Below are 15,638 nucleotides of genomic sequence, written 5' to 3'. Positions count from 1 at the left end.
CAACATATCCAAATCTCATGCGGATTATCATTCGACGAGAAGCCTGTGATACTATATGAAGATAATGCTGCATGTGTTGCTCAAATGAAAGAAGGATACATAAAAAGCGACAGAACTAAACATATTCCTCCTAAGTTCTTCGCATTCACCAAGGAGCTTGAGAAGAATAAATGTATTGATGTTCGTCACATTCAATCAAGTGAAAACTCATCAGATCTCTTCACAAAGGCACTTCCTACGACAATATTCAGAAAGCATATATATAATATTGGGATGCGCAATCTACGAAATCTGTGAAGAATTGTTCGTGTCAACATGAGGGGGAGTTTACGTGACTGCACTCTTTTTCCCTTACTATGGTTTTTATCCCAATGAGTTTTTCCTAGTAAGGTTTTTAACGAGACAGTATAAAAACACGTAATGAAGACAATCATTATGATCATCATCACAAGGGGGAGTGTTGAAAAATAATATTTAAAATGTGTGTATTGAATATTTGAATGTTGAAAATTAGGTGTTGAATATTGAAATTTGTGTGTGATGATAAAGGTAATGATGTAATTTATTTTTGGATTATTTGTAAAAATTTTCTATAAATAGATCTCTCATTTGTGAAGAAAATCACAATTGAGTTGAGAGAAAAATATTATAAAGTGTACAGTGTGATAATTTTGAGAATTTGAGATTTTTACTTTTTACCGTAAATTTTTTTACTTTTTCACAACATATAGCATTTTATGTAAAATAATAACTTTTTATTGTATTAATTCGATGACGATTGGTCAGTGATATGAGATAAATAATACGAAGAGAAATAATATATTTTAATAATAAAATATATAAAAATGATAGTTAATGTAATGTTTGATTTGATTGATTAATTTGATTAAATTTGAGATAATATAATATTACATTATTTTTTAAAATATTTATAATATTATTCATTAAGGGTAATATTGAAATTTCAATTCAATGATTTGATTGATGTGAGATAAATGATTGATGATTTGATTGATGTAAGATAAATGATTGGTAGATGGATAAATAATACGGTGCATCAACATGATATTCGATTGGATAAAAATATGAATAAATAATAAAGTCAACCAAATGATATCAGGATAGTGAACCAAATGGTGCATCAAACCTTTTGAGGATATATATAGCGAATCAAACGGTACATCAAACTTTTTATTGTACGAAATGTTTAACCATTGAGATATGATTTTGAATTCTCTTTAAATTACATATATATCACAAAAATTTGGGGGATATATATTGGACAAAAATTTGTGTGAGACGGTCTCACGGATCGTATTTTGTGAGACGAATCTCTTATTGGGTCATCCATGAAAAATTATTACTTTTTATGCTAAGAATATTACTTTTTATTGTGAATATTGGTACGGTTGACCCGTCTCACAGTTAAAGATTCGTAAGACCGTCTCACATGAGACCTACTTTATATATTGATCTTCGTTTCCTTTAAAATTTAAGAGATTTACTTTCGTTGAGATTCTGTAGTTATAAATCAGATGATAATGAGTTTCACAAGTGTACACATGTTTATATTTGTGAGACGGGTTGACTCGATCCATATTTACAATGAAAAATAATATTTTTAACATAAAAAATAATAATTTTTTCATAGAAAAATTAAGTTGGAGATTTGTCTCATAAAATTAACATGTGAGACGACCTCATATGAGTTTTTATGAAATACTATCAGCATATGATTTTTTTTATTTTTTATTTCTCTATAATTGTCGGTCTCTCGGAGGATCAATACAACTTGAAAACTCTTTATATATTCTTTTTTTTTTAAAAAAAAAGTTCGATTTCAAGTCTTTATATATTCTCTTTTTTTTTTTTAAAAAAAAGTTCTATTTTTTTATTATCGATCTACACATCTTCCATGAACAACAAATTTCAGCTATCAAAATGTTTATACAAATGAAAGTTGTCTTTATTAACAAATTGACATCCCTCCCAAAACCATGTGCCTCATTGTTTATACTTTGTGCCAGTTGATCTTTCTGATATCCGATAAATAAAAGAATTAAAAAATTATGAGCAATATTGGAGTCTTTATGTTCAAAATAAATTATAATTATAAATTTTTTAAATATATATGATTTTTTTAAAATTCTGAAAATATTTATATATTATAAAGCATTTGGTTGATGATTAATGTGGAAATATTATTTTTAATTTCAATTTTATATTGGTATATTTTCTATCATCAAATATCAGTCATGTGTTTTGAAAATTTATATATAGGCATAATAGTACTGAATCAAATATATTCATTTTTTAAAAAGAGTAGGTCTCTTGTGAGACGGTCTCACGAATTTTTATTTGTGAGACGGGTCAACCCTACAGATATTCACAATAAAAAGTAATAATCTTAGCATAAAAAGTAATACTTTTTCATGGATGACCCAAATAAGATATTTGACCCACGAAATTGATCCGTGAGATGGTCTCACAAGAGTTTTTGTGTTTTAAAAATAATTTTTGTATGTAAAAAATAATAATATTATTGTGATTGAATTACATCAAAAAGTATGCGGAGACTTTGGGTCTTTCCAGGTGAAGATTTTTTCCTTAAGATGACCAAAAAATATATTTGTCATTTTCATGCTTTCGATTCGAATAAAAATTTATTGTCATCGGGTTTTTGTTTGTTAGATTAAAAAAAAAAAAAAGAGAAGAAATTTCTTTCAAAACACAATTTCATGTTTTCAACTCTCGATTAAAAATTTATTGTCATCGAGTTTTTGTGTTCGTTAAATAAAAAAAAAAGGGAAGAAATTTATTTCAAAACACAATCTCGCGCTTTCAACTTTCGAATAAAAATCCATTTGTCATCGAGTTTTTGTGTTTGTTAGTTATTCTTTATCGATCAATATCTACGTCTAATATCTGTAGCAGCTATTACTTTTACTAATTCAAAACATACTCAATTAGCATATAAGACTTAAACCTCATAAGCAAGCTATCATAAAATTTCAACTCACCACAAGTTCTTTTAAAGAACTAAATAAATACCTATAGTGATGCCTCATTAATCCAATACATTCTTACACTTACTGGTGTCCAAATTAAAAGAAACTTCTTGAAAACCAATTCTCCAACACAATCTCCAAAAACATAATACCGACAATGCCGGAACGAAACCAACCTGGATAACATGATGCTGAGGGGAATTCAGAAACTGGATTGTTAGTAGAAATCTCCTGTTACTGAAACTAATACATTTTGGCAACAATTGCTCCAGTAAAGCAGGAAAACAATTGCACAAATACTCAACACATGAGTTTTTAATAGCCAAAATAATAAATTCTTTGAAAAACTTGGCATGTTACTGGAGATTTATGCTAGCAGCCGCGCACCAGATGGATGAAGAGTGAAAATGCCATCTTGCTCTAAACTTTTTATACTAATAGAATGGAAGGATGTGGAAAATACTATATTTTTGGGAAGCAAACCGGAGATATGCCCATGATGCAGATCAAAACAATGGAACAATGCCATATGAACTAAGGAAGGTGCAACGATTATTTGAAATTTGTCTAAAAAATATTACAACATTTGTTGGTAGTCTAAGCCCTGTATGTGTTTTCATTACCGACTTCTATACTTCAGGCATACAAAGAAAAACAAGCTGTATCATAATTATTAGAACCACAAGACATACTAAGGCTTGAAGTACTGTAGAGCCTATGCGTAAGGCGTAGTTTGACAAGCACGCTTTATTGGAGCAAAGCATCCAAAATGATCATATGCTAAAATCAAAATGTCTGAAGAAAATGTTATGACATATAACGTCATGACATGTATACTTTACAAATGACTAAACTAAAATAAAGCAAATGCTCAATAGTTTATTTGCAAAAATTAATGATCATCATCTTGCATTTTATGTTGGATTTATTGTCTGCAAATTGACAGCATACTTAACAATCGGACCAAGGCTCCAGCTTTCTTGTCAAGGAACGGCTTTCTTAAAAACACATGCCTACCTTGAGTAAAGGGACTCGAGGAGCGCAAGAATGGTGGAGCCTCCATGAATCCTAAGTCAAGGCATCACATCAATACAATATTCCTTGTGTACTCGTACGACATAAGCTCAGAGTGACAGCCTACTTGTTACATACATATTATTCCTCATAAGGAGTAACTGAAACTGCTCGAATCATAAAAGAAAAGACACATTTCATTTCTTTTATCCCAGATTCATACCCCTTCCCCCCCTCTTTCATTTGTCTCCTTTATCAGCCTAGAAGATAAAAAACCTATATGAGTGACCTAACATGACAAATCACTCTCTGAAGGCGTGGTCTGTGTAATTTTTTTGTCAGAATTTCCACAGTGAAGTCTCTATTAAAATATCCGGTCAAAATACATGAAAATTGTATTCAATTATAGATGGAAATGGATTTTTGCGAATTCTCACTCGAATATCATTTCGAGATCTTCGAACGTATTTGAGGGTTCAATGTGACTATTGTCACTTCGTCCAACACACAAGATGAGACTTTACCGTCATATAGTTGTTATAAAATTGATAGAACCTAAAGTGGATGAAACACCACATAGATGAAGACTAGATATTGTTAAATCAACTGCTCCTCAAGGATGGCTGGTAATACCACCTTAAGGGTGGATATAGACGTCCACCCAGTGCAGCTATCCACTTCTACTAAGGTTAAGCTTAATAGGAGCAAGAGATTTGGTGGAAACAACCAGAAGTCTGACATAAAACAAAATATTAATGAGTCTTTCTAGGACATGGCATTTTCTGAATAACCAAATGCTTGATTAAGAATAAACATAATATGATTGAATTCAAATAATTTGTCAGATGTGAAATCTATCTACTACTTTGTTAGCTACATCCACAATAATGAACATAAAAAGGTACATTAATATCACATATTTAGATGTTTGCATGTTAGCATGCTTTCAGCTGTGTAGTTGTCTCATTTCCAAAAGTTTTTCACTTGTACAACATCAATATATCCATGTTGGGCATGACAAAAAATACAAAAATATAGTTGGGGGTAATGCCATGCTTTTCCTAAGCTCGTCACAGATGACAATTTACCAACTGAAGTTGATCTTCAATCAAGAAGTTATACGGGTTTATTTTTGTTCAGCACAGAGCTCATGGCTGACAATTCCTCACATGGGATTGAGCCATTGGGCAAAAATATGGTGTCAAAACATCACCTCTTCATATGTTTAGTAAACCTAAACAAAATTCTATTTTAACCACACCCAAAATATTAAAATCAATAAGATCGGCATTTTAACTAGGAGTAGTCACTAGAGACAACTTGTCCTACTAAAAATGCTTAACCATTGCTATAGAATCTTCACGCATTAAGAATCAGTAATCAACCTTCTTCTTAGCATAATCTTCATAGAACTTCATTCAATTAACTTCAAACATCATATCCTGTCCTCAAGAGTGAAGAAAAAATTTCCTGGAGACCGATAGGAAAACTTGCAGAAAAACAGAGTAAGCAATATCAATTTATTCAAAAACCAATTCGGGTATGAGCAAAATATGAACTCAAGCAAGAAAATATCTACAATGTGGTCCAAAAAATAGTACTTGTACACAAAATTATTACAAAGCGCCGCAGTTAATATTCAAAAAGAAAAGGCAAACGACGCTGTTATCAAACTCTAAAACAATCATTCAAGAATCTCAAACTCATCTTCCCTCAAGTGTGCAGTGAATTTCGCCGGTTTACCGTCACGCCCCAAAACCTGGTCTGTCTCGAACTCCACTTTATACGGCAAGTTTGCCGAGATCCGTTTCCCCTTATGAAAACCAACATACTGCTTCAACACACCAACCTTGTCCGTCAACTCAAGTTCAGGCAATTTCGGCACATGGTACACCATGAGTGGAACCGTGACCCGGACTTTCGACCCCAATTTCGATTCAGCTTTCTCAACTTCCTCGTCATTAACACTACCGAAATCGAGAGTTACTGAATTTGCGATGGTGGCTGAATTGCAAGAACCCGATGACGAGGGATAGTTATCCGCAATTGGGACAGATTTCTTGGGACGAAAACGGGGAAAAGATTTTTTGCCCAATAAAAAGTAGATCTTGGAGAAACCCACATCCGAATTCGTGATTCTGGAATCAGAAATGTTGATAAGTGAAGAGAAAGCTGGACAAGTGGTCATAATTTCTCGGCAAAATCAAGGTTTTCTGGCTCGTATGGGGGTAAATTAACAAAGAAAGACTTCGTGTGGCGAGTTTTTATACGCTTATCTGTGATCTAAAAATGGGATATTTGGTGGTGCGGTTCTATCCGATTTACATGGCCGCAGAGATTTGGAGTTTGGACAAAACGTGATTCTTGACTGCTCCTCTGGATTGAAACGTTATAAATATATATTCCACTTCGTTTTCAAAGTATTCCATTGATTAATAACTAGCCGTTCATTAATATCGAAGAATAATAAATAATATTTTTAACATAAAAAATAAATATTTTTTATTAAAGATCTAAATAAGATATTCATATCATAAAATTAATTTATCAAACTGTTGTACAAAAATTTGTGTGATAATATAGCCATATCAGCTTTGTCTAAGATCATCTTCTAGAATGATTAGGATTATCTTTCTCTTGTTTTTAAGGTCAATGTCAGGAGTATGAAATATTGTGTGTCCTGATTCGACCGTTAGTTATAATTATCTCGGTATGATTTCAAAGCGAAAAAATATAAACTGATTGAGAGAAATTGAAGAAGCTTTGCTGGTGTTTTTGTTGAATGTTTTGTTGTGCATTTTTCTGATTCTTCCTCTCAGCTTTTGTTTCACTCCATCGAACAGTTTGGTCATCTTCCACGATCATTCATCGTGGATCGTGGAGCAACTCCTCCCATCGTGGTCTTCAGCTAATCCTTTCTTGAGCTTGTCTACTGGACTTCTCACATTCTATGAGCTTCTATTGTTAGTGGACTTCAAAGATTTGGACTAAACACATGTATAACCATATGAGTAATTTTTAGAACTATAATCAAAACAAGTATGAAACAAAAATATGTAGCAATTTAATATTTTGTCATCTAGATGAACCGCGGGCCGAATGTTATTTTTATATTGTGTTATCCAAAATAAAGTGGAGAAAAGTTGAATTTGAATGATGATGGAATTTCTAGTTGAGAATAAAATAAATTGGTGCTAAAAAATAAAAAGTTACAATGAAATTCCGCGAGTTGGTCAAATCAACGAAACTCTAAGATTGTGTTTGGATGAATAGACAAAATATCGATTCATTAACATTCAGAACCCCAGAATGACTAAATATTAAAAGCAGATGCATCGTCGAGCAAATTGCATGGAGGGAAATCAACAAACAAACAAAACCAATACAGTATCAATAGAATGGAAGACCGAAACGTATAATAAAACAATAATGTAAACCAACAAAACAAACAAAGGAAAAAGACACGAACGTGGGCCTTCGACCACGAGCCATGCATCCAAATCAAAGGAGAACCGAGAGAGGGAAAAAGCAACAATGAAAAAAATAAAGCAATATATTATTCTTCTCTTATTCATGATTTTTGATCAATTACAATTACAATAAATGCTATAGAAACAAACAAGGAGGAAATAGTTCAGCCATATAGCAATATGGGCAATTCCTATGAACTTTGCATGAAATTATTGAGCATTAACGTCGAGGGATCAAGATTTTCATTGGCCAAGTGCTACTGAATTTTCATGGATTCTAGGCCGAGTTACTCCGACATGCAGTCAGTCAGTTGTTTATATAATTGCATGAATTGATCTTGGAAACCATTAGATCCAGAGTGTAGTTTATAATGATCCCTCAAATTTCAGGCTTCAACAATATTGATAATGTAACGCCTCAGATTCGACGACTGCCCTCACTGTACCAATACGAGTCTTTCCAACGTGTTTATGTCTTCACTCACACGCACTCTAGGAAACTTTCCAGGAGGCACTCATCCCAGAATTGCCCCAAGTCAAGCACGCTTAACTTTAGAGTTCTTATGTGATGAGCTACCGAAAAAAGATGCATCTTATTGGTATGAGTAGTACATATCAAATCTTTTAAACCCTCTTCAACTGTACAGTCCATTACATTGAACAGTTTCAGAATTCCCCTCCTTCCGGTGTAAGATCGGTTCATTCATGTTCCATCCGCCTAGAACCTGCCAGGAGCAGCTCATTGTCCGTGCAATCTCATGACACCGGCGATCACCCCCGCCCTCTTCGGCCCCGAGCCTCACATAATATTGATAATGCCCATTTCAACGTTCAAGAGGCATTTGGTGATGATGAAATTCATGAAGAACACTAATATCATGACGAACTTAAATTACTGAAATCCAAAATATAACAAAACTTACCGACCAAAACATAAAATAGGTAGACTTACGAGACCATTTTGATGATTTTCATCTTAGCAGTTGTTACCTTTCATTTAGATAAATCATTTTTAAAAAACTAATTTCAAGCCTATCTTTTAATCGACCAATTCAATTGCTGTGTAGATGTGGTTATTTGAATTTATGAACTTTCCTCCACATCTACTCACAAGAATGCCTTTTTACAGCTGAAAATATATGATCAGGGCAACATTGATGCGGATTTATTTTCAGATTGTTGGTACACAGGTTTCCATCGTGTCCTTCAAGATGATCAAGGCCTTTTGCTAGCGGTTGTTCACGGCAATGTGACAAGTTATCACTCCTCAACTATGACAGAAATTTTAGGAATCTGCGAAGCACTATTCTGGCTCAAAGCAAAGCATATAAGGAATGTGATCGTGGAATCTCATGCACAAATGATTGCCAATGCTCTTCATAGCCCCGATTCAGATTCCTCTAAGGCTCTAACCTTTGGTTTGACGTCAAATTTTCTTAATCATACTTCTGTTTTTTTTCTTAATCATACTTCTGTTTTTGTTCAGCGAACCAGACATCTAAGAACCACTGATTTTATGTCTGGTCAAGTCGGGTGGACTAATCCCCACTTCTATAATTTATGATATATTAGCTTTTCTGATTTATTTTAATGATATATTTATTTTTAAAAAATAAAGAAATAAATTTGTGTAAAATCAGTAACCCAATTCTGCCGTATAAAAGACATACTGAATATTGGTTAAACTAGAGCAAACTCAGATTCACAAGACACGCAACAGCCATTTAGCTTTGTTTTCATTTTTCTTGTTTCACCAATATAAAATCACAGAAGAAATGAAAGACAGAAATCCAAGAGGAATAACAAGATAGATTATCTATTCTTTTTGTTGAAAGAAAGGAGCTTAAATTTAGTTTCAGATACTGATTACAAACAACAGTAGCAATAAACTTAGACCTCTCATTTCTTACCGAATTTTATCGAAGAAAATCGGGGTAGCTACCTTCTGGATGGATTCTAGTCAGCTACTTAGCATAGCACTGCACTGCACAGTAGTGAATTTGGGAAAAGATATATTTAGTAGAGCACCTAATAGATACAAAATGCAAGGATAATTGCAGGCGAAACTTCAGAAATATTGAGGGATTCGCAGTAAGATGAAAAGCAGCATGTTAATCACGTTGAAAGGTTCCTTCTCGTTGCTTCCATTTTCAACAGAAGGTCTTTGATGTCTGATTCCATTCTGATTCTCATGTTGAAATATTCTTGATAAGCTCGGTCCAGAGCTTGGAGCTCTTCCACCTTTTGTTTTCGCATTTCCTCAGCTTCTGACAAACGCAGCTTTGCGATCCGGCTCTTGTACTCTTCTTCAATCATTTCATCTTTTTTTATTGAAATACGCTTCAGAGCTTCAGCTTCCCTTCGAGCATCGTCAGCGCGTGTTTGAAACATATTTGCCTCCGCTTGTTTGACTTTTACAATGCTCTCTAATTCATCGAACATCGGTTCTTTTTTAGCATTCTTTAACATGTCCATGGTCATCGAGTATTTGTCATTCCTTTTGCTGTCAAAATCAGGAAGCAAATGGATAGAGTTTTCAAGGGGCGCAACCTTAGTTGGACGAATGTGTTTTATCCACCCAGTCCCTTGACTCCCCCCGGCACTGCCATTGCTGATATTTTGGTTTCTTGTCGACAAGTCCTTCCTAGCTTCGATAGAAATACTTTTAGTCCTGAGTGTTTGGCTTTCTGCAATCAAAGGAAGTGATTTTAGCAAATATATGAACAAAATAAATAAAACACTACTATTCATTTCATATAATTCACTTTCTTTCAATATAATATTACTTTTAATTTTACCTTTACATCCATCCCAAAAAATAATAATAATAATTGTTAAAATTTATAACTAGCAAATATAATATTGAAAAATCATACCGTGTTGTTAAAAATATAAACAAACACATGTTTCATTCTCTATACATTTTCTGAAAACTCATTTTTCAGAAACACAAAGCTCCAGAAATGCCAGAAACATAAGCAAACAAAGCCAAGGATATTTCGAGGCCATACAAAGTGGGGAGAAGTATCGATAGAACATGAGAAGCTCTCATGACCAAGGACATCTCCCAGGCTGATACTGAGGTTTTATATTATTACTAATTCAAATATTACAAGTTCGGCAAACCAGTAAAATCTCAAAACTAACTCCATAACATATCAAAAAAAAGAATTTCAAACTAGATGAACATGATCCAGGAACTCGGTTTCAATGACTTCATTTCCTCATATTTGAAGTCTTGATAAGAAATTTTTTTTTGAGTTCCAAGAAAGTAATTCGTAGCAGTGTCGATGAAATAATTACAAGCAAAAATAAACAAGAAAAGAAAGTAAGGTACAAATCAGAGAAGTGGCTTCAATTGTTCAAATAAAATCTTGATGTTTTTCTTTCCCTGTGCGTAGCAGTTTGCACAAGTCAGGAAAATGTAGAGGGTTGAAAATAAAGGATAATGAAGATCACCAAGATTTTACAGAGAAAGAGCATGTTATTTGTGGCCTGTCAAGTTTCCTGGTCCGCGTGAAACCACAACAAATTTACCATTGATTATATTGCTCATGGTCATAAAAAACTTGGGTTTCGGAACTTTAATTAAGAAAGATGTTAAACACAAAAGAACAAGAAAATATAGATTTAGTCTTGATTGATAGTGACACCATTTTCTTAAAAAGACATGTTAAAATTTGCTGCTTAAACTCCTACGTAGTATGTGTAACAGAAGTTGGTCATGCACCAGAGGTACTCAAACAAGATGAAAGTGTTGCAAGACAAATTAACTCAAAAGCTAATCTCACCAGAGAAAAAACTCAAAATTTGATTTTGCACATCCTGAAGCGCAGCTCCATCAACTAATTTAGATGACATCTGGTTGGCAATTTCATGCAGCTGTTTACCTCTTGCATCCTCACTTGCACAGAATATTCGTCTCACATATTCAAGTTCCCTCAAGAGGTTCTCAGTCGTCCATTCTTTCACAAAGTTACTGAAAACTTCCTTCACAAAACCAAACATCTCGGAAGGATGCTCACAGGCAAGACAATGGAATTGCATTTCCATGGGGCCATGAGCACCTGTTGCACTCCGTCCGTTCCTGATACACGATTCTCTTAATCCACAATCTGTATGGCACCAATGTAGGCATACATCGCAACCAACCCAACTGCACGTGTTGGATGCCATGTCAAACTTCAAACATACAAGACACATGCACTCACGGCAGAAACCATTCTGATGCACACATATTTTGCAGTCACACTCATCGGCAGGTAGAAGGCTCCGGCAAGTGATATTTCTACATCTACTGTATAGAAATATCTCAGCCAGATCGGCAGATGGGATTTCGCATCCCTGTAGAAGATAGTCTCGAAGCCCTGTCTTCAACGAAACCAAGATCTCCAACTGAACACGATGTGCATTAGTTAACGAATCCAAGGTAAAGTCTACCCTTTTCCTCAATGACTTCTGCAAAGCACTCAGCTGCCACTGCTTAGCTTGATTCAAGAAGATGTCAGAGACAAACTCCTTCAACAGCGTAACGTGCTGTCCAGTCATGTCATTGAATTTCTGGGCCATTGTATGTATAGATTCAGAAACTATCATAGTAATTATAGACTCGGCAAAGTCAGATCCAACAACTGATCCATGGTCTTTTTCATCTGGGTTATAATTATTGATTCTTAGTGATCCACCACCATCTTTCTCTGGCAATAATTGCCTCCTATCTCTGTGATATTCTGGTCCATTTTCAAACGATCCAACAGCCTGTGCTCCAGATAAGTGCTTGTTAAAACTCAACTGTCTATCAAGCCCTATTGGTGATTTCTTGCATTCCCCCATTTTCAGCTGCTGTAGCTCAGCTTGTCCAGTAGAATTACCTTGAGATATTTGAGACTGGCCGTATAGGCTATTTCCTCTGGATGATGTGCCTAGATAAGCTGGAACTTCTTTATTCTTATTCTCATCTACTGACAAAGCGTTCCAATCCACCCCCTGAAACAAAGGTTTACTGCCAACAGATTGCTCAAAATCAAATGCATTATGGGTCAAGGAACAGCTGGGATTATGAGTGAACTGCTGAGAACCGGAGAAGGACATTGAAGCAGTAAATCCATCAGAATTTGTCCGAAAGGAGCTATGAAAGGATTAGCACTTCTGGCATGACTAGGAGAACCAGGAGCAGGAACTCTACTCTGAGAACCGATGGGAAATAAAACATTTGGCAAGCTAAGGGAAAGCTCAAGTGCCAACTTATCATCTTTTGGCTTGTTGTGACTTGATTGCTCAACTCTCTCTTGCTTCTTGATTGGAACAGAGGAGAAAAATTGAAATCCCCTGGTACTGGGCCCTTCAGTTCCAGTATCTCCAGATTTTACAAGGTCCATTGATTCGTTTTCAATCTCCAAATCAGTTTCTGTAAAGCCAACAGAGTTAGTCAATATGGCAAGGCATTTGCCCTTATCCTTCAAACTTTTGGTTGTTTCCTCAATCAAATGTTTCTCATCTCTTTCTACAAATCTCACCTTGCCATTCATACAAGGATCAACTGCCTGCATTTCAAGATCACCACCCTTCCCTTCCTTTTGTTCTAGAAAAGGTGATGACTTCACGTCCTCATCGAAATGTTCGTCTCTTCTATTCTCCATTTTGTTGCTGTCAAGCTCATTTTCTCCAATTGTTTCATTTTCATCTATGCTTCTGGTGGTCTTTGGGGGTGTTATAGTGGTAACCTGACAATCTGGTAATTCTTTATTCTTGTTCACGACATTTTCAACAGTGTTATATAATCCAAGTTCAGCTTGCTTCTCACTGCCACCCACTACATCTACTTTTTCTTCAGACAAAGCACTTGCTTTGCCATGCCAGGTTTCAGTGTCAACACAATCATTGAGTTCCTTTTGTGAGGAGTTCAATGGTGCAGCATCTCTATCTTTAATCTCTCTATTAGTCAAAGAGACTGGGGGTTGTGGATCAGGATCCAGTTCCCCTTCTTCTCTTTCACTGCTCCGACCACTACTTTCCACGGGCATGTCTTCAGATTTCTTAACTTCTACACCCTTGGACTGCTCACTGCCAGAGTCCTTGGACCAAGCTGGGGACTTCGCATTCCTTGGTCCCTGAGGCGACTTCGCATTACCAATCTCCTCAGATTCCACTCTACTTCCTCGACCTATCTCAGTGCCATCATTCCTAATCCCATCGTCACCATCTTTCCCACCTACAAACCTCCGCCATGCTGAAACACTGCCCTCCCTCCTCGACCGATCCCTCTCGGACCTAAATCCCTTTGGAAAATCTCTCCTGGGTCCACAAAAGCTCTCGGATCGATGCATCCGATCCATTGCATAACCAGCCCGTGGCGAAGAGCTCGTAATACCTCTCTCATTCCCATCTCTATGCCGATCATAACTCTTCCTTCTATCATAACTTTCTGAATCATAATCTGATCGCTTTCTAACCAGTCTAGAGCTCTCTCTATCATCATCTAGATGTTCATACCTAGATGATGAAGAAGAAAAAACTTTTCTCCCACTGTCAGAAGATTTGTAATAAGTGTTCCTATGCGAGGAAGACGTACGGTACAAAGCTGGATCCTCGTCCCTCGTTCCCCAGTCTTTCACGGCACCCTTCTCTCCAAATGAATTTAGATCTTCACTTGACCTCAACTTCTTCATACCGTATACTCTATAATCAAGACCTACAACCAACAAACAACACTCAACAAAGTAACTAAAAACCCATACCTTTTTTCCCTACATTAAAAACAAAACTACTCCAGAGTCGCATAATTATACTATAATTCATCAACATTTAACAAATCAAATCAAAAAAATGTTAAAAAAAATCCCAAGGTCAACTAGTTAAACCCACAAGCAAATCTTCAATTCCTACCTAAACCCGTCTCCAAATAAAGACAAATAAAAAATCCATCTGGTTCAACGGAACAAAACCGAAAGCAACAGCTCAACCAAAAAGCTTAAGCTTTGCTAATTCCCTAGCTTCGTCCACACATATCCCCCAAAAATCTCCGATTAATAACAAGAACTCGAGTTTGAGGTGCAAACCCAGATTCAAATACCCTTTGGAGAGAATCAGAAGATGCCGGAAACACTCGCTGGAGTTGAAATCGCCATGTGGATATTGTGTTCGTCGAGGGTATCTTTTCCTCTGAGCAGTCAACTAAGGCTTTAATCAGTGGGGTAGGAGTTGAGAAAGGAGACTTGGATACGCCATGTGCGTAGAGCGCACTGGTCAAGGTACTCGGACAAACTAAAAGGAAAGATGCTTAGGGTGCGTAGTGCGCCTCCTATGCAGGTTAAAATGGACCAGGAAAGTCAACCGTATTATGGAGAAACCTTGACGCGAATCAAATAGTTTCCACAGAATTCCATCCGTCCTAATTTATAAGAATATATTATTTTTTTATATCAAAATATTTTGTTTTAAAAATAATTACATTATATATATTAAAAGTTTCTAATATAAAATATAAATTACTTGTTTATTTTTAAAAAACTATGTGAAAATATTAAATATACATGCATATATAAATGACGATGATAGTCATTTATAATGTGGGAAAAAATAGGGTTTTATTCGAGAAAAAATTGTTAAAAAGATATCATTTCACTCGTTGTTTTTAATTCGAAAATAATAAAAATATTATATTTTGCTCACAGAAAAATATTATTTGAATTTTAATTTAACCAAACTAATTTTTAATACTTGTTTTGCTTACCAAGATCATGCAAATTGTGTATCTCAGTGATTTATTGCAATAGATGATATTTTTACGAACAGAAAATATTAATTTTTTTCTAATAATTTAATGTTAAAATTTTTGTTTTGATTCAAGTTTATTTATAAGCATTCATGCGGAGGAATAAATCGTGAAAACCAGATTCTTGATGTTGAACCTCATAACAATAGGCTTATAAGAGAATTACCAGCGTGCACATGTACGCCGCGGATAATCTTGAACTTTCAACAGCTTTCAATTGTGCAGCGTGTAATGTGCGCTGCGGAAAGAGAATTTGCGCGCTGCGAAAAGCCATTTTTGTTATAGTATTATATCACAGAAAAGGAGATCATGGTTCAAGAGGACGACATGGTCGTAGTGGATGTTCAAGCCACTAATACAAAAACAGCGCTG

General features: G+C 35.1%; 2 protein-coding genes across 2 annotated transcripts in view; both read right to left on the bottom strand.

The window, feature by feature from the left end:
- The window catches only part of LOC140984021 (polyamine oxidase 1), a 63,498-nt gene extending 58,763 nt beyond the window's left edge, over positions 1–4,735 (bottom strand). The window contains exon 1 of the mRNA XM_073451171.1: positions 4,730–4,735. The gene's annotated coding sequence lies outside the window, so the exon portion shown is untranslated. The remainder of the gene's footprint in view (positions 1–4,729) is intronic.
- A 4,542-nt stretch (positions 4,736–9,277) lies between these two features.
- LOC140985415 (protein OBERON 4-like) lies at positions 9,278–14,833 on the bottom strand. Its single transcript, XM_073453277.1, is given in 3 exon segments — positions 9,278–10,179; positions 11,284–12,633; positions 12,636–14,833. Coding segments are annotated over 3 exon segments (3,447 nt in total). The 5' UTR covers positions 14,161–14,833; the 3' UTR covers positions 9,278–9,607.
- Between the last annotated feature and the right edge of the window lie 805 nt (positions 14,834–15,638).

This window comes from Primulina huaijiensis, chromosome 9 (assembly GCF_012295235.1).
Source record: "Primulina huaijiensis isolate GDHJ02 chromosome 9, ASM1229523v2, whole genome shotgun sequence".
NCBI classification, from domain to species: domain Eukaryota; kingdom Viridiplantae; phylum Streptophyta; class Magnoliopsida; order Lamiales; family Gesneriaceae; genus Primulina; species Primulina huaijiensis.
Note: the sequence above shows the minus strand (reverse complement) of the source record. Positions and strands in the feature narration are given on the sequence as shown.